This window comes from Neofelis nebulosa, chromosome 1 (genome assembly GCF_028018385.1).
Source record: "Neofelis nebulosa isolate mNeoNeb1 chromosome 1, mNeoNeb1.pri, whole genome shotgun sequence".
NCBI classification, from domain to species: domain Eukaryota; kingdom Metazoa; phylum Chordata; class Mammalia; order Carnivora; family Felidae; genus Neofelis; species Neofelis nebulosa.
The window spans coordinates 107,532,731-107,553,108 of NC_080782.1; the positions used below are offsets into that span (position 1 = coordinate 107,532,731).

Consider the following 20,378-nt stretch of genomic DNA (forward strand, 5'->3'; position numbering starts at 1 on the left):
CTCTCTCTGTCCCTCCCTGACTTGTGTGCATGTGCATGCCTGCACATGCTCTCTCTCTCTAAATACATAAATAAATAAACAAACTTAAAAAAAAAAAAAGAGGGGCACCTGGGTGGTTCAGTCAGTTAATCCGACTTTGGCTCAGGTCATGACCTCACAGTTCATGGTTTGAGCTCACATCCCTCTCTGTGCTGACAGCTGGGAGCATGGAGCCTGCTTCAAATTCTGTGTCTCCCTCTCTCTCTGCCTGTCCCTTGCTCACACTCTGTCTTTCTCTCAAAAATAATTAATAAACATTAAGAAAAACAAAGAAATTCCTTGGTTACTAAGTAAAGAAATTAAATCTAATTTACATGCTAAGACATTAAAAATTGTAAGTTAAAAGTCTGTTCTTACCTCTAAAAGTTTCTCGGTCTCTTTTCTTGGGCTCTCAAACTCTTCTGCCTTTGCTCCTATTTTTCAGTCTCTAAAATACATACATACATACATGGTGTGCATCCATCCATCTATCCATACATACATACAAATTACCTTCCTCTCTCAATTTTCTGTTTATTCCTTTTTTGGAATCGTGAGCTCCTGACCTGAGCCAAAACCAAGAGTCAGATGCTTAACTGACTGAGCTACCCAGGCTCCCCTAGACTTAACATTTTTCATCAATTTATATATGTATGTACTTTTCTGTGTGAATATTCTACTTCAGTAAAAAGTTTTTAAAAAAGAGACAAAAGAGATAGATTAACTTAATGTAATATGTGGATCCTGATTTCAATACAGCATTTTTAGGCGTTTATTTGCAGTTGAGGGAGGTCATCTGATATTTGCTGAAACTAAGGAATTATTAATGTTTTAAGAGTAAGTGTGGTATAGTAGTGGTTATTTATTTTTTGTCCTTATATTTTAGAAGTACAACTTTATTTAGAAATATTTAATGGATGCAGTGAAATGTTATCTGGGATTGGCTTCAAGATAATCCAGTGGGATGGAGCAAGTAATGGGAAACAATTGGTCATGTGTTGACAGTTTTTAAAACTGGATTATGTACAATTTGGGGTTCATTATATATTGCTCTGCTTATATGTATGTTTGAATTTTCTGTAATGCAGTTAAAATGTACATACATATGGACACACATATAAAGTTAAACTGACACTTAATTGCTCATGCTAATAATTTTTCTCCCTTACTCATATTTTTCTTAGTCATTTGGAGGAGAAAAGGGATCTGTTGGAAATTTTTCATTACTCTTTTTAGACGCAGGATGGCACTGTTTGAATAAGTAATTAGCCAATGTCCACTTCTCAATGAATATGCTCCTTTCCTTTACAAGGTTGATACTTTTAGGGCAGTTTGTCTTAGTTGACAGCAAAAACTTTCCAGATAACTTGTAGAGATAATACTACTCACACATTAACTTTAGTTTCCTGTGCTGGCTGTATCTAATACCTATTTTTTTATTTTTAAGGTTTCGGTTCATAACTATTTAAAAGGTAGCTTCAGGCAAAAACATCTCTGTGCCCACTCTTAGTTGAGAGCAAAAACTTTCCAGATAACTTCTAGAGATAATACTACTCACACCTTAACTTTAGTTTGCTGTGCTGGTTGTATGTAATACCAGTTTTTTGTTTTGTTTTTTGTTTTTATTAACGTTTAGGTTCACAACTATTTAAAAGTTAGTTTCATGCAGAAACAGCTCTGTGCCCACTCTTTTTATTTTTTGTGTTTACAATTATTGCTAGGAGATTAGTCATCCATGTATTTTAATGCAAATACATCTATCTATCAATCTTCTATCATCTATCTATCTCCATATGAATCCTCGTTATTTAAAACTGTCAATGCCAAGCACAGAATGTATTTCTATATTTTCAATGGCATTGAGCCAAATACTACTGATTAAGGTCAAGATGAGGACTATTGACTGTGGACAGATGCTTTCCCCTTTCAACCCTCAGAAAAAGAATGGAAATAACTGTATTCTTGGACGTTCTCAGTCTGATTCATGCCTTCTTTTAGCCAACTATTCATGTATTCACCAGAAGAATTACACCTACTACCTCCGGTGTAGGAAGAAAAAAAAATGTCAAATGAGCAATAATGTTAGCAGAAGCTTGAAACTTAAGAGCGGGTATTCAGAAAGGTCCTCCTCCCCACCCCCTTCCCTCCGGTCCAATTCCCCTTTCTGGTTCTGGCCATCGGAAATTGACTTGGCGGTAACTACCGACTGGAATTTCAAGGCGTCAATACCCCGCTCCCCCGCCCCCCGCCCCCCCCCCCCGCCCCCTCCAGCCTCGGAAACTCTTAAACCTCTCCCTACCCTACACTCAACCATAGAGACAGATAAATGATGCAGCAGATTACACCGCTGAAAGGCAGCATTTGTCCTGAGCTATTTTCACATTTTTTCCTGTTTCCGATTTGTGTGCCAGACTTTGTTTGCTTGCTTAGGACATGGAAAACATATTTGGGCATTTCCCCCACAGTTTAATGCCAGTGGCTTTCTCCCAGCAAATGAAAGTGAAAGTGCTACCTTGTAGTGGAGTTTTCTCCCTTAAAGTATGGACTGGCAGCTGGTGTGGAGGGTGGTGTGGGGGTGGGTGGGAGGGTGGGATTGGGAAGCTTGAAGAACCAGTTTTGAGGTTTTGTTTGTTTATCTTGAGATCGCAGCAGGGTTCCTGGTTTTTTTTCCCCCTTTTTTTGGGGGTCTGACTTTGGATTTATTTTCATTTGGGCAGTCACTGAGATTTCATTCAATGTACCGACTTAAAAAAATACACTCCACTTGTAGCTTTCCCCGGTTGCACTTTAAAACACCATCCAGTCTCACCCTCATCTGGAAATAATGCAAGCTTCTCTCTTTTCCCCCGCTCCCTCCTCCCCCACTTTTTTTTTTTTTTCTTCTTTTAAAGCCCCACATAACCTGAAGTCGGTAATCAGATGGAAAATGTGCTGGTCTTAGTTTACTTTAGTCCACTCTCCCTGTTGGTGGCAGTTTTACTTGTTGAGGTGTATTGAAAAAACAGGCATTTTATGCACATGTAGCTATTGAGCTTTGAAATCTGCCACTGATCTAAGTGTGCTGTAAGTTTCCTCAAAGACACTCATGTGCAACTTTTAATATTTTTGTTGTGTGCAGTTAAAAAAAAAATTCACAGAGAAGGCAACCAGAGAACTTAACAGTGACACTAATTCATCTAAAGTCATTCATCCTCTCCCTCCCCCTTCCTTTTTCCAAGAAACAACTAGTCACAAACCAGGCTAGAATTTCTTAAAAGAGGAGGAGGAAGAAAAAGAGGCGGAGTGGGGTAGGGGACTGAGTTTAGAAGGGCCAGAATTTCTCTCATTCACAGGGTGGAAAAGTTGACATTGTCTAAGCCCTTCTGAATGGCTGGTAGTTGGTTACCCCGATTGTACCTCTACCTCCCCTCCCCCTCCACGTGACGACCCAGGACACATGCGCACCCGACGCAGCCCGGCACATCTGCAGACTGACGTCAGTGTGCTCTGCCTCCGAGGAAAAGCTGCCAAAATTTTCTCCTGCTGCAATTCAAGTTGGCTGGGGGCCGGTAGTGAGATCTAGGGCTACTTCAACAAAACTTTGCTGCCCTTCCTGCTCCTCTTGTCTTCTTTTCTCTTGATACCTTTTGATGCTCTTCACATGTTATTTGCATAGCAAAGGCACTAAGCTGTCCAGGAAGAGAGGGCACCACTTCCACCCCCAATAAGCCTTTTTCCCCCCTTCCTTCCTTTCTTTTTTTCCTTTCCTTTTTTTTGGAGGGGGGGTCGAGAGAGAAAGGGGGTTTGCAAAGGCAGCATCTCAGGATGATAGCCTGGATGTGTTGATGGCATCTCTTTTATTGCCAAATCGGAAAGTCCGTTCTCTAAAGCCCGGGTTAGCCAGACTATAGGGTTTTATTCTGGCTGCAGAATAAGTAACTGACTGCTGTGGCTTTGCAAAGGGGGGCAGAAAAAAAAAAAAAAAAAAAAAAAAAAAAGAAAGCAGAGAGAGTACGTGAGTCGTCCAGTGCAATCTCTATTGTTTGAAACTTACTTTTTATCAGAATTTGAAGATGAAAACGGTAAGGAAGACTTAACAATATTCAATGAAACCGTTTTTTTTTTTTTAATTAAAACTTGTGCTTTGCTTGTCTTCCGAATAGCGCGTAGAAAACTTTTTCTGTGTGTGTGTGTATGTGTGTGTATGTGTGTGTGGTGTGTGTGTGTGTGTATGTGTGTGTGTGTCTGTTTTTAATGGCAATGAGTGAGCTTGACTGAACTCATTTTACAGATAGAAATCTTTTTAACTCCAGACTAGTCGGGAGTTGGAGAATTCTGGGTCTTGCAAGTATTTTATGATGCCAAAAATACACGTTTATTGTATGGATAGACATGTTTTGTGAAATATGACTTGATTATGATGATCGTGGTCTTTTAACTAATCACCAAATAGTGATTGGGAAGTAATAATGATGTGTATTTTAAACTGATTTCTAAGAAAAAACTTCTGCATTTTATAGTTTCATGTCAGTGTCTTAAGCAGTCAGACAAGTGCATATTTTATGCCTGGGCTCAGAGAGCAGAATTAATGTGCTAGCTATAGCCCCGATGCTCTAGGATATGTTAAGCTTTTAATAGGCTAATCAAAGAGATGGAAGCGTGTGTTTTTGATTTACTTTTGGCCACTTGGGACGTCGTGCTAGACTCATAATCCTCCGGAGCCTTGAATATCTGGGTATGTCTGTCTATATGGTATATGGGATCAAAGTTCAGGGATTTGGGGGATGCAGTTGGAGTGCTGGAGGGGTTTTTGGAAAGGTGCCTTTTGATAATGTGTACTACAATTCCTGTCTTTGGTAATTTCTTTCCTTGTTGTACTAGAGGCAAAGAGAGTGAAAAAATGCACTGAGAAGGAACAAGAGAGTGAGTTTCTTACTCTTGTTTTTATTTGAGCTGCCGGTGCAACGCGTTTGGGCCAAATGCCAACTGTCTGGGTCACACGCGTTTTATCCAAATAGATTTAGCGCTGCTGTCTGGAAATGGGCTGCTGAATGTTAACTTTAGGATCAACTCAACCAGGGCAGCTCAGACTGTTACCCTCTGTCTGGGTGAAGTGGGATGGGGGTGCAGAATGGACAAGGAAAGGGGAAACAGAACCATTGCTAGGAACTTTTAAAAGGACAGTGGAGTGTGATTTTCAATATTTTCTTTTATATTCAAATTTCTTGTGCTGATTTTCTTTTTTTCCCTTTTTTTCTTTTTTCTTTTGTTTCTTTCTTTCTGTTTGTAGCTTATGTTGATTAGACCAAAATGTACGAATGACAGTTTTCTAAATTCATGACAGGGAAAGAAATGTAACATAAAACTGGTGTAGTTGAAGGAAATTGAGAAAATTAATTTTGGAAATAATTGTTTTCCTATGTTTCACCAAAGTGGTAACTACATTTCTGGTTTATATTAATTTCATGCTTAAAAATGATCATTGGTGTTTTGGATTTTTGTAGAATAGCATATAGAGGGAAATAACTTGATTTCAAACAAATCAAATTCATTCATCTGCCACAAATGGCAGCAAATGAAATCTCTCTTTGTGGTATTAATATTTTGGTGATACTCAAGGGGAAAAACCTCTAACCTCAAGACTTGAAATATTTTAATACTCTTCATGTCTGGGCCACTATGTTTAAGATTAATTTCTACTCTTGTCTACTCTTACCACTTCCTCTTCATTTCCTTAGCAACCACTAGTAGCTACTAGTGGTTTAAGATGGACCTCTATGCCAAATCCTACCCTGTATATGACTTTTATGAGAAAATAAAGACAGCTAACATATTAAGAAGGTTAATAGCACCTTCTTGGGGGAAGAAGAAAAGGTGGAAAAGGTGGATAGCTCTCTTGGCTCTACCAAAAGACACTTGATTATCAACATTTTGTAATAGCCTCAGAAGAAAAAGTGTTTCTATTTCTCAGGAGAAAAGTTATAATACAGATAATATATATTTAACTTTCCATCTGGAAAAAAACAGTTTGGGACTATATGTGATTTAGGGCTTGATTTTTGTAGAATGATGTTTTGTGTTTTTGCTTTTGGCGCATTTGCTTTTCTTGATAGGTAAGTTTTGAGTGTGTTTAATTATACTTTTGGAAACTAATCTCACAAAGTTTATAAATGATCTGGGAACCTTTGTACTTACAGCTTAGCAGTATCCTTGGCATTCAGTAGATGACACTAAATGTTTGTTGAGAGAATAAATGGCAGATGAGAAGTTAATTTTCACATATAAAAGTTAAATATGTGAAGGGAGCATAGTATTGTTGGTTCCTCTGTGAAGACCAAATCAGCCTCAAAATAAACAACCAGAGTTAAAATGGATGAAAGAAGTTGCGTAGGATGTTGTACATGTTCTTTAGCTCCATAATAATAGTTCATGAGAGGAAATTATTACCTTGGCTACTCCCAGATCCCCTGAGTAGGAAGCAAAGATGATAGAGGAAAAAGACAAGTAAGTACCCTTCAACTAGGGAGACTACTAAAGGAGTCACTGTAGAGCAAGTTGTCTGATCTGATTTCTACTTAGCTGGTATAGCTTTGATCTGTGGAAGCAGGTAAGTGATCCCTTAACTTTATTGGCTGGTACATTTGTGTTAGGGAAAAGAACATATGTGAAATCAAAGTAAAACGGAAGTTTTCAAATTTAAAATATTTGTAAGCCCAGTTATCATGACCTAAATTCTTTATTATTTGCTCTAAAAGACAATACAATGGAATTGATTGATTTCTGTCATTATATTTAAGTATTCCACACATTGGTGGGAAAGAGGAACATGAAACTATATTTGAAGGAAGGCCTTTGAAAAGTGATGAGTCAGATAGGGAGGAGAGGGGGCTAATATTTATTTAGCCATTAAAGGGAAGTGTGTGGACAGTTTATATCATGTGTAATCTAATTTAATCTCTTCACAAGTCTTTGTAAAGTAGATACCATTATCATGGCTTTATTGATGAGGAAATAGATCCAGAGAGGTTAAGTAACTTGGAGTCAAGCCAGGACTCAAAGCCTTTGTGCTTTACACAACACAGTAACACTTCTCCTATATAATGTGAAGAGTTAATACATTATGATTTATGACAATTATGCAATATTTTAATGTTAGTGTGAATTTTGGAAACTATATTTGAAAAAGTCAGTGCTTATCCATATTTGTTTATAATATCCAGATTAACCTCTCCAGCAGGTGTCAGAAAGTAGGTTAACCATTCATTTTTATTGTGTAGGTAACTAAGAGAGGTTGATATGTTAGTTGTTGTTGATTTTAGTTGAGCTTGGGCCAATTCATTTATTTACTATTTAAGTTCCTTCACTGGCACCTGAGGTGGGGAGGGAAGGAGCGTTTAAGAAAGGAGAAAGACACTCACATTTATTGGGTGCCCATGTGCCAGATACTGTGGCTAGGGGTGGAAACAAGATTGTCGCTTTGGTTTAACTTTGAAACTCCTGCTCTTTCTACTATGCACCAAATGTGCTTTTTACTACAAGTCCTTAAATCAAATGTTAGTCTACTTCTGGCCAAGTAGTTACATATTACTTTTTCTCTCATTGCTACTGGCTTACTTAACTTGGGCGTTTACTGGACAGTGCTAATAATTGTAAGAGTGGAGGTTACAAAACTGAAGAGCAGGAAATTTCTCAAGGGCAAAATAGTTGTTCCCTAAACCCAGACAACTCTGTTTCTGAGCCCAGAAAAATGGGAAAAAAGAATGAAGGGTTCATACAAATATATCACCACTAATAGAAAATGAATTCAAATGTGTTAATTATATATTCCTTAAAGAAAAATTAAGGCATATGAGGTTCTCATTTAATGTCAGACATTATTAGGCAAAACGCTCTGAAAAAAATTAAAGCCCTGAAGGATGAATCTTGTTCAAGAAGTGACAGTTATACTTCAATATCTCATGGGAAGGTTTGGAGTATGGAGACTGTATTTAAGTAGATTAGGAATCAAGATAACTAGATTCTTTTCTTTACTGCTATTGACTAATGGTGTGACTTAATCTCTCTATAGATTTTTGCTTGAGTAAGCATTTGTCTTGCCTAAATCATTGTAGATATAATTTTGAGATGAAACAATTATTGTGTATAAAGTTGTTTAAAATTATTCACATTAATTAATACCATTTATTATGAATGTATTATTTAACAGTGGTTTTATGGAACTGCTATTGAATATTTAAGTTAGAGTGCCTTAAATTGTACGTGTGATATGGTAGAAAGAATTTAGACTTTAGAGACAGATTACCTTCTGTATGACTCTTGCCTCTGCTGTTTTTTCACTATCTGACCACTATGAGCTTCAACTGCTTTATCTGTAAGCTGAGAGCTGCATTAGTTATCAATTCTTGCAAAACAAAGCAAAAAAAGTCACTATAAATTTGGTGGCTTAACACAACACACATTTATTATCTCACAGTTTCTGTGGTTCAGGAAACTGGGCATGGCTTAGCTTTGTCCTGTGCTTCAGGATCTTTCAATGAAGCTGCAGTCAAGATGTTGGCAAGGACTCAGATCATCAGAGAATGCTTGACTGGGGAGGGATCTGCTTCTAAACTCACATATTAGTGGGTAGGATTCAGTTTCTCACAGGCTATTACATTGAGGGCCTAAGTTCCTTGCTAGTGGTTATGTAAAGGCCACTCTCAGTGGCTTGCCATGTGAACTCCTCCAAAAGGCAGCTTGCTACATCAAAGCCAATAAGGGAGAGAGTCTATTAGAATGATAGAATCTAGTCTACTAGATAGTCAGAATCTTTTGTAATATAATCACTGAAGTGATATTTTCTCAACATTCTATTGGTAGGATCAAGTTACTCAAGGGAAGAGGATTACACAAAAGTGGATATCAGGAGGCAGAATCTTTGGGGCCATCTTGCAGGCTGCCTGACATAGTGGTGATAATACCTACTTTATAAGATTGTTGTGATTATTAAAAGTAACATATATTTAAAGTTCTCTTTATTTTTGGTCTGACCTTAAACTACCTTTCTAGATGATACCTGTTAGTCTTCTCCATAGGAATCAAGCTTACTATTATTCCTAAAATGATTTTCCATTTTTTTCTTGCCATCTAGACTTTGTGGAATCTATTTCTTTAATTTGCAATGACTGCCCCTATCAGTTTCACTTGTGAAATTGTGTTCATCTTCCAGGGTCTATCCCAAATACCACTTTTTAAATAAGATTTTCTTGACCCATCCTCCTCTAACTCAGAAGTCATTTTCCTCATTTGATTTCCTCTTAACACTTTTTCATAACTTTATTATGGCATATGTCAGTCTGCCTTGAATTTTTTTCTTTGTTGTTTGGATTATGAATTCCTGAAGGGCAAGGATTGTGTTAATTTATTCTGTGTCCCCATATTGTTATAACATTTTTTTAAAAAGTTTATTTATTTTGGGGAAGGGGGAGGACAGAGAAAGAGAAGGAGATAGTGAGAGGGAGAGACAGAATCCCAAGGAGGCTCCACCAGCACAGAGCCCAATGAGGGGCTCAATCTCATTCTGAGATCATGACCTGAGCTGAAATTGAGAGTTGGTGCCTTAAAATGAATGAGCCATCCAGGCACCCCTGTTATAACATCATTTAAAAAAAACAGTAAAGCAATATTTGTTGATTAATGAATAAGTTTTTCCAAGATTCAGCAGTGTAATAACTTGTAGAGACAGAGTTTTCAATGGTTGTGGTTGTTTTATATGTTTTAATAACCAATATTTCTAGCACCATAGGGAATGAAGTATTCTACGTAAGTTAATTTTCCAGTTAACTACAAATATCCTTTTATATGCATGAAGTGATTTTCTTTTAATCACTAAATAGTGATTCATTTATTTATTCTTTTTTTAACCAACAAATATGTAAACATTTATTATATAATCCTATACACTAGGAATTTGGGATAAAAATCTTTCTAATACTTTTTGTGTTCTTCTCTGTACTAGTAGTAAGTTACCTTAGTAAAAGTAATTTATTCTTTAAATCCTGACTCAGACAGTATTTTGAATATCAGATATTGAGCTATAATACAGTCATATACATAATAGGAACTGTTGAACTAGTTAAGGACCATTTGCCTCTACCCCAAAGTGTATTACTTTAGTTGGGGTTCTACAACTAATTTTTAGTTTTCCTTTCTTTTTTTCACTTTTGTGCTGTTAGTGAGCTAGTTTCTTAGTCCCTTTGCTATTTTCTTCTTCTAAACTACTATGTTCTAGGATATCAGGTAGTCACATATGCTCATGTTCTGTATAAAATGTAAATTCATGGACTGTGAGTGAGGGTGTGAGTCAAAAGGAAGGTGCATGAGATAGAATAGGACATCTCTTGTGATACCTGAAATGAATTTTTAAAAATTCTTTGCAGAAGATGAATTTCTTCTCTTTTCAGTTACATTCTAGATAGTTGAAGTTGTCTCATATGTGTTGCTTTTTTTTTTTAATTTTTTTTTAACATTTATTTATTATTGAGAGACAGAGAGAGACAGAGCATGAGCATGGGAAGGGCAGGGAGAGGAGGAGACACAGAATCTGAAGCAGGGTCTAGGCTTTGAGCTGTTGGTTAGCACAGAACCTGATGCAGGGCTCGAACTCACAAACCATGAGATTATGACCTGAGCTGAAGTCGGACATTTAACTGATTGAGCCACGCAGGCGCCCCTCATATGTGTTTCTTTTTAAGTCATATAAGACTTCTAGATAAAGTCAAGGGTTATAGTAAATATGTTTCAAATTTTTAGAAATTTAGTTTGTGCTAGTGTCTGAGTGTTCACAGATAGCTGCTACATGTCACTATGTATTTGTGGATCTACTCTAAGAAAAAATGATAAGTGCCTCATAAAGCAACAAATCAATCTCTGAATATGAGTGTGCTAAAAAAGCACATTAAGGAATGGGATCATATACTGTTTATCACTTACATAATGAACTTTGATTTTGAAGTCACGGTACCTTTTATTTTATCAAAAGGACGTTTAGTCACTGTACTCACACGTTGTTTTCTTCAAAGTTCAAAAAAAAGAATTTTTATGATTCCACTTCACATTCCTTCTTTGATTAAGTAGCTCTGGCATTGTTCTGCTTACGATTTAGGTTTCTAATTGTTTAGTCTTGTGAATGTTTATTTAGACTATAAAGAACAACAATGATCTAATTTAACTATATTAAGTCATTTGGTAGTCTTTGTCCTTTGGCAAGCATTCAGCAATATAGTTCTGTAGATACAAGATATTTTTCATTTAACATAATTTTTTTTTGTTTTTCTAGGTTAAAAAATGGCCATACTATAGTAACTAATCAGCCAAATGCTTTGCTTATGAAAATTTTACCATCATTGTTTTTTTCCTTTTGGATTGAGAAAATGAACCCAGATATAGAAGAAAGTACGAGATGTTGGAAAAAAGTACCTGTTAAGCAGTGGAACATCTAATAATTAATTTGCAAGAAATTTTAAAGAAATAAAATTGTTATGCTTCGATTTTGGTATGATATTGACTCTCTAGCACATAGGTAGCCCTCCAAAAAAAATCATCCAATTTTCTAAATTATGGAAATTTTGTGGAAGACGTTGACCTGGATTTTGAGCCTCATCATGGCTTCATCGGAATGTCATAGTGACCACAGACTTTCATACAGTTCTCAAGGTAGGAGTCCTGCTTTTGAAAGTGACAAAAAATTTTGCTGTTAATTTGACGAGAAAAGATTCTGAATATTTAGTTTGGGTGAACATTTTCTTTGGGATATATAGTGATAGGAATGGAGGCCTACTGCATCAATTCAGTGCTAGTTTCATAAATCTTAAGGGCTCTAAGTTGACTGTTTATAACTTATACTAGCATTTAGCATTCAGTGTATTTTAGAGTTGACTGGTCTTTCTTAGAAGATAATAGACCCAGGCCTTTTCTCCTTTTGAATCCTAAACTTTAATAAGCTCATTTGTTGCTAGGAGTTACAGGCAAGGTCGTGTTCAAAAGAAATCCAAAGGTTTATGCTATTATAAAAGAGCAAGAAACCAGACATATTCTGATACAAGATCCTTCTAAAATGGACCCTTAGTGGAAAAATGCTTTCCAAACTGAAGAATTCTGAAATGAGGACTAGAATCTGAGTAAAAGAGTAAAAGTGGTAGGAAGTTCAACTTTTCAAACTCTAATCCATGGATCTCTGATTTTGAATCCATGAAATTGAACTTTATATCATAGAAAAGATCGTAACAGAGGTCCCAGGAGTGAATAACATTTTGTTTTCCATCATCACGTCTAATCTTTATAGAATTATTGACAGAATACCTTTTTGATTCCCCTCCCATAAATCTATAGGAACTGATAATTTTTTGGTACAGATGAGCCAGATTTTCAAGGTTATTTTGGATTGATGTCTGTGTCTAGAAGTCCTATATGTATGTAATGTAGCTTCTCAAAGTATATTAATAAATCCATAACATTTAGCATGAATTCTTATTTATAAGAAGTGAACAATATTGTCTTTTAATTTATTTCTATTTGGTCATAGTCTCATGGGAGTTTATATTTGTTGGGAACTCCATGTATAGACAACGAGGCAACGGACAGACATTTGGTTTTCCTTTGTGGTAAACCTCGCTAAAGAAAGATGTGGTTAAAAAGGTAGATTGGAAATATTAAGTACACCTAAATGAGGAAAACATATTTAATATCCTCCAAATTTCTTTTTGTCAATCTGATGAATTTTTAACAGCTTTATTACAGTACAATAAATATATAATTTACTTATTTAAAGTGCACAATTCAGTGGTTTATAGTATATTCACAGACTCATATAACCAATTCTAGAATCAGTCAATTTTACTACAATCAATTTTAGAATATTTTCAACACTCCAAAAGAAACCCTGTGCCCATTAATAGTCATTCCCAAACTCTCTTCAAAGTACTCTCCACCCCAGCCCTAAGCAGCCTACTTAGGCTACTTCTGTTTCTAGAGATATTCCTACTGAATACTTCATACAAAAGGAATCATATAATATGTGGTCTTTTGTGACTGGTCCCTTCTACTTAGTATAATATTTTTAGAATGTTAGATAGTTTACTTTGATAATGAAGGCAGTCATTATGAAGGTTCATTCATGTCATACTATGTATCAGTACTATGCAGAATAACATTCCATTGTGTGAATATACCCCATTTTATTTATTCATTCATCAGTTGATGAATATTCAGGTTATTTCTCCCTTTTGGCTATTATGAATAGTGCTGCTATAAACAGTCATGTACAGGTTTTTGTGTGGATATGTTTTCATTTCTCTCGGGTAAATACCTAGGAGTGGAATTGCTGGGTCAGATGGCAGTTCCATGTTCAACCTTCTGAGGAGCTTCCAGACTTGTTTTCCAGAGTGGCTTCTGTATTTTCCAACTGATGATTAAAAAAAAAAAAAAATTTCTACAAGGCTGTAGAAATTCAATATTAACTTTTTTGGATAACTTTCACAAACATTTTATCCAGGCTAAATTCTATTCTTTTAAATGTGTGTACTTTTTCACTGTTATTTATTTCAATATAAAATATTCATATTTCCTATAGAATTTAGTTTTTAGAATCCACTAAAAAATAAATAGAAAAAAGAAAAATAGTCCTTCAAACTAATTTAAAAATGATGTTATTTTGAGGAATAAATGGAACTTAATTCATCATTAGATTTTAAACTTCATCTTGTTTAATATAACAGTTTTTGTTCATACCTCTCACAAATGATGATGCATAGTTTTGACTGATAGAGTTTTTGTTGTTTATACTGCCACTTCTTTGTTCTGTTAAATTTTCTTTTCTTCCATGTGTTTTTTCTGGATTCTCTGCCTTGTGATTACAAAGAGGAATTCCTGACTTATCTAGAACACTACCAGCTAACTATTCCAATAAGGGTTGATCAAAATGGAGCTTTTCTCAGCTTTACTGTGAAAAATGATAAACACTCCAGGAGAAGACGGAGTATGGACCCTATCGATCCACAGCAGGCAGTATCTAAGTTATTTTTTAAACTTTCAGCCTATGGCAAGCACTTTCACCTAAACTTGACTCTCAACACAGATTTTGTGTCCAAACATTTTACAGTAGAATACTGGGGAAAAGATGGACCCCAGTGGAAACATGATTTTTTAGACAACTGTCATTACACAGGATACTTGCAAGATCAACGTAGTACAACTAAAGTGGCTTTAAGCAACTGTATTGGGTTGGTAAGTAGATGTTATACTTTTTTAGTTTCTGATGGGGAAATAAATTTACAATGTAAATGTCTTTCCTCAGATTAATAATATATAAAGAAATGGTTTAAGTAGGGAAGGTAACAGTCTTATTATTATTATTATTTTTGTTATTTCTGCTGCCTTTGCTTTTTATAGTCCTTTTGGTAATGTTTGCATTGACCTTTCAAAGTAAGGACAATTTCTAAAACCCTATATTATTTGTAAAATGAATTGAGTACATAGTAGTGTTAGGCTTTATATATAAAACAATTTTTTGAATAAGAATAAGGTATCCAAAATAAATCTGTTTTGAAACTTTTCATATATTAAAATGACACTTGCTATTAAATATGATAGAAAAATGCTGTTCCTAGTTATCAACACTGCTCTCTGTGTTTGGCATCAACACTAAGTATGCCACTGATAGTTTTAACAGCATGGTGAAATGAACCAATTTGAGATTTAGGAAAAAAAAATCAATTCCATTGTGAGATGTGCTGGCAGAGAGTGATGGGGATATGAAGGGCAGTTAGGACATAGTGGAGATAATGAAGGTCCATGTAAGGACTGTGCCCCTGGGAATACACAGCAAAGAATGAATTTAAACCACATTTTGGAGAGAAAATGCAGAGGATTTGTGTCTTCCTAATGTTTTCTTCCTATACATTAGTATGATTCCTAATAAGACATATAGTACATTGTAGGTATTTAAAAATATGTTTAAAAATTGAGATAAAATTGAACTGGGTGTGGGATGAAGGAGTGAAAGTAATTGAAGGTGGCGGAGGCTTCTTTTTTGGGTGACACGTATATGAATTATACTAGTTAAGAAAGGGAATGCCACTGGAGCGCTGGATTGGAGAGGAGTGTGATATAGTAAATGTGAGGAATCTGAAGAAATAGGGTTGAAGATGTCTAAATGACATTTGGGAAATACAGCTCTGAAATTTAGGAAAGAATTTAATTCTGGAAGCAAGGAATTTGAGAGTCATTAAGTGACTGTGAAATTGTGAAAGATGTTGTTTGAGGAGTCAAAAGGAAGGGTAAAGTTGAAAATGGAAATTCTGCTACACTTAAGGGGATAGCAGAGTGTTGCCCATGTATTCTTCATCCTTTAGTAAGACTTTCTGTTTCTCATTCTTTTCCCCTCTATTTGTTAATACCTTTTTGTTTTACTTTGCTTCCTATTGAAACTGCATGGCCCATGTTGACTAACTTTGATTACTGAAGATGTGATCTGCCAGGTTTGTCCACTGAAGTCACTATTTTCTCCTTGGCAACTAATAAGGAATTTCTGAGCAGATACTTTGAGACTATGTAAATATCTTGTTCCTCATCACACTTTTACCCACCAAACTTAGTAACTCACACCTTCATTCTTATTTTACATTATGTTACATTTTAAATCAAATATAATATGTAAACAGGGTTTTATTTTTTTTAAATCCCACTTTTTAAATAAGCTCCACACCCGTGTGGGGCTTGAACTCACATCCCTGAGATCAAGAGTCAGCATGCTGTATTGACTGATCCAGCCAGGGGCCCCCTCAAAAGCCCTTTTAACCAATTCTGTTTTTATTTTTTGATTAAAAATTTTTTTCATGGTTATTAATTTTGAGAGAGAGAGAAAGAGCACACACCTGTGTGTGAGAGGGGAAAGGCAGAGAGAGACCGAGAGAGGAGAGAATCCCAAGCAGACTCTAAGCTGTCAGTGCAGAGCCTGATGCATGGCTCTGTCTCATGACCTGAGCCAAAATCAAGAGCTAGTGCCCCAACTCAGGTGCCCCAACCAATTCTGTTTTTTAATTGTTCTATATAAAATAATATCAATGTAGAGATCATTAGTGTCTTCTAATCATATTTCCTCACCCATTGTTTCATCATTACAATCCTTGCACCATAAAGACAATTCCTAACATTATTGTTTGTCAGTTGTTCAAAATATTGTCACATTTAGTTTTCTTTATATATTTGGGCCATGGCTTTCTTTTCTAGCTTTTATATTTCTAGAGTTTCTAACTACTGTTATTTTGTCTTATTGTAAAAAAAATAATGATTTCTTTACCAAATGATCAATATTATCCATTTTATTACACCTTGTATCTATTGCTTGGAATATATCCCATTCTTCTTTGGAGGCATTTTTCTCTTGGAATCTACTGGTTTAATTAATTTTTTGAACTACTGTACATATCTCATCTTGGGATGCTTCTTTCCTAGTTAGTTCTATGTCTTAACTCTTTTTGAGTTACATCTTTTTGAGTTTACATCATGATTTTATTGGAGAACATCTTCAAGTAATTACCTCAGAAAATGTGTCTAGGAAGTAAAATTTCTGAGTCTATTTGCCTATTTGAAGGTTACTGTTGCTTTTGTGTTTGGTTAATAATTTAGCTGGATGTGGAATTCTAGTTTCAAAAATCATTTTTCTTTGGAACCATGAATGGTGGAATTGGGAAAGGGAAATATGGGGCATCCAATTTACGATATGGCTTTATGTCTTAGGGAAAGATTTAAAGATCTTTAAAAAAATTAGCATTGATTCATTTTGGGTGACAGACATCTGCTTCTTGTTCTTTTCTTTTTTTTTTTCCTAAGAATTTTCCTCAATGAAGGTGATATGTGATATGATCTTCTCTTTATCCTTTCTATTTCAAGAATTCTATTAATTTCAATTAATTCTATTAAGAATTCTATTCAAGAAGCTATGGGTCTTGTTTCCTTATCCTTACTTCATATTTAATGGATGCTTTCAGTGTAAAGACAGACACTCCTTCAGCTTAGAGAAATTGAAAAAAAATTTTCCTTAGTATTTTTCTTTTCTTGTTTCCTACCCCCTGCATTTTTGTAGCTGGTTCTTTACTTCCCTTGTCCTTCTCTTTTTCCATCTTTTTCTTTTTTGTGCTAAGTTCTATGTATGAGATTTATCCAGTTTTGCCTTCTTTTCCTTCAGTTGATTTAAAAATTACAAGCAGTCATGGTTCTAATTTTCAAGAGATTCCCTTTTTGATTGTTCCTTTCTTTACATTTTATTCTTATTTCTTAGCTATGCCCAGAGTTGTTTTTCTGCATTTTCCATTATTCATTCATCCACACACCAAATATTTATAAGTACCTATCATGTATAATAGACACTGTTCTAGGTGCTAGGAGTACGACAGTGAACAAAGGAGAAATCCCTATCATCACAAAACTTGTATTCTCTTGGAGAAGATACACAGTCAGATAAGTAGATAAAAATCACAGTATGTTGGATAATGATAAGTTCTCAGGTAGAAAAAATAGTGAGTAAAGACCTAAGGAAAATGAGGAAGGGAAGCTGACATCCAAAGAATAGGATTTCCAGGTGGAAATCTTCAAGTACAAAGATTTGATCTAAGAGTGTTTGGGGGACAGCAAGATTGCCCAGGCTGGAACTCAGTGGAAGAGAGGAAGTGTAATGGAAGGTGACGTTAAAAAGAGAACTGGAGGCCAGATGGTAGGTTTTAGAGGACACAGTCAGGATAAAATCCATGACTCCAAGCTTGAGGTCTGAGCAACTAGAAGAATAAAGCAGCCATCAGTTGAGATGAGAAAGACTCAGGCATTTACTGAGATGGAAAAGCTGTAGGAGGACAAGATTGTGGGGTGATATATATCATGAGTTCAGTTGGACATGTTAAACGTGAGGTGTTGTATAAGATGGTGGGTATACAAGCCTGGATTTGGCAGAGAAATGTGAATTATGGAGTTATAAATTTGGGAGTCATCAATATATAGATGACATTTAAAGCCAGGAGGTTATATGAAATTGCTTGGGGTGGGGGAATAATATAGATAGAATAAAGAAGAAGTTAAAAAAAAAGTGGTTTAAGGAAATGAACCTTTGGACACTCCAGGAGGTTAGGGAGCTCAGAAAGATGTGGAGGAGACCAAAAAGCATAGTGGAGTAAGAAAGTTGAAGGAAAGCCAGGCAAAAATCCTAGAAGCTCAGGGGCGCCTGGGTGGCGCAGTCGGTTAAGCGTCCGACTTCAGCCAGGTCACGATCTCGCGGTCCGTGAGTTCGAGCCCCGCGTCAGGCTCTGGGCTGATGGCTCGGAGCCTGGAGCCTGTTTCCGATTCTGTGTCTCCCTCTCTCTCTGCCCCTCCCCCGTTCATGCTCTGTCTCTCTCTGTCCCAAAAATAAATAAAAAACGTTGAAAAAAAAAATTAAAAAAAAAATCCTAGAAGCTAAGAGAAGGAAGTATTTCAAGAGAAAAATGCTGCCATTGGATTTATCAATGAGGAGGTTGTTGGTGACCTTGACAAAAGCAGTGCTGAAGTCATATTGGCATTTGGAAAACAGAGAAAAGAGTACATACATAATTATTTTAAAGACTTTAGGAAAAGTAAGAAATGATCAGTGACTACAGGTATGAATGAGTTCAGAGGAGGTTATGTTTTGTTTGATAAAGGTGGGAATGATTATGTGGAGAAAAGGAAAATTTCTCTAGTGATGTCCTTGATAGGTGAGAAGGGATGGAATCATAAATAGGATCACTGTCCTTAGTGATTAGGAGAGTAGACAGTTCATCCATAATAAGAGGAAATAAAATAGATTGTATGGACATGAGATGCAGGCAGGTGGGTATTTGTGTTGTAGGACTTTGCAGGAGGTTGTATGATGTTTAGTGGAACGGAAGATGGCAAGATGAGGTATTAGGGGATTAAGAGGTATTAGGGGATTAAGAAAGTATAGAATATTTATCCAGGTGAGCAGGATACTGAGTGTATTAGAGAAACATAGTATAATTGCCTTGATGCATTAAGAGCACAGTTGAGATTATGGTTATGAATTTAAAGTGAGACTACTCAGCGTCTTGATGTATCTTTCAGTGGGCAAATGAGGCTGCAAGCTTGCAGGCCCAGAGCAGCAAAACTGATCTAATCAGAGTTGTGGGGTAGCCAAATAAATTCTGTGAAGGGAGAAAAGGGCAAGGGAATTGAAGGTGGAACTGAAGATGGATTAAGAGGGAAATGAGGACATTTAGTGGGTGGAGGATAATGAAAAGGTGGTGGGATCACTGGGTTCTGGTGGGTGTAAAAGGACTATCTCTTGGAAGGGAGGTATTAGAGGGACAGTGCTGGAAAGACAGAAGGATGCAATACTTGAAATTGAGATTTGGGCAGGGTTGCAAATATTGAAAATACTGAATTCTAGGGTTGTACTGTGGGTCCGAATGCCTAAGATAAAGTGAATGACAAGATATTTGTTGAACGGGTTAAGGAATTGAGACAGCAATGGGTGAAGAGACCATCTCTGTCAGTAGCCCTTAACCTGGGGCCCATGAATGGAATTCAAGGGGTTTGTGAACTGGACTGGGGAAAAGTGACATCTTTATCTTTACTAATTCTTCACTGAAGTTTAACATTTCCTTCAATTATGAATATAGGTAACAAACCAATAAAGTAATAGTTCACCTCAATAAAAATTATAGATATTTTCATATCATGTTACAGTTTTTGTAGGTTCTTCAAAGGACTATTTATGTTAATCACTATTACAAAATTATGATAGCCATTAGATCCACTACACATCTTCTTATTTAACGTCTTACAAAAAGCCATGTGTGTTCCTATAGTACATTTTAAAAATATTTTGATAATGGTATTTTACTACAACTGGTTTTCTTTATAATCCTATATATTTTTTTCGATGCTTACAATTTTATTCTGAGAAGTAACCCCTAGTCTTTACCCCCACTAGACTTCTAAAGTGATCTGGGGCACACACACAGAACTTTTAAGAACTGGTGACTTAAGATACTGAAATCAACGATTATTTCAGGAATGGTATTGCAGAGAGTGATTGATCCAGAAGCTAAAATCTTCAAGAAATGAGGAAAAGTGACTATGGGTCAGTAAGTAGATAACTGCACCTAATGGAGGAAGAAGGTGATGGCATGAGATTGGAAGCTGGTGAGGGGTTTTTTGTTTTGGAGGCGGGAGAGAGCAGGGATTGTTTAGAAATGGCAGTGAATCACAAGGACACTTACCCTAACTCCAAGTCCAATAAGAGGCAGGTAGGAGAGAAAGCGGAGGATCCACCATTCCAGAGGATTACAGGGAAGAAAGAGTGTGTTTAGAGAGAT

At 36.1% G+C, this 20,378-nt stretch overlaps 1 protein-coding gene across 9 annotated transcripts in view; it reads left to right on the forward strand.

Annotated features, from left to right (window-relative positions):
• The first annotated feature begins 3,312 nt into the window (after window positions 1–3,312).
• Window positions 3,313–20,378, forward strand: part of ADAMTS6 (ADAM metallopeptidase with thrombospondin type 1 motif 6) — a 307,211-nt gene continuing 290,145 nt past the window's right edge. For 2 of the 9 annotated variants that reach the window (XM_058731301.1, XM_058731310.1), the window contains exons 1-3: window positions 3,323–4,079; window positions 11,315–11,691; window positions 13,895–14,259. In XM_058731301.1, the coding sequence (XP_058587284.1) occupies window positions 11,595–11,691; window positions 13,895–14,259 (462 nt within the window). In that variant the 5' untranslated portion in view covers window positions 3,323–4,079; window positions 11,315–11,594. Of the gene's footprint in view, window positions 4,080–4,303; window positions 4,733–5,306; window positions 5,433–8,856; window positions 8,948–11,314; window positions 11,692–13,894; window positions 14,260–20,378 lie in introns of those variants that run through there. The other 7 variants (XM_058731260.1, XM_058731291.1, XM_058731267.1 and 4 more) reach the window with 6 other exon arrangements.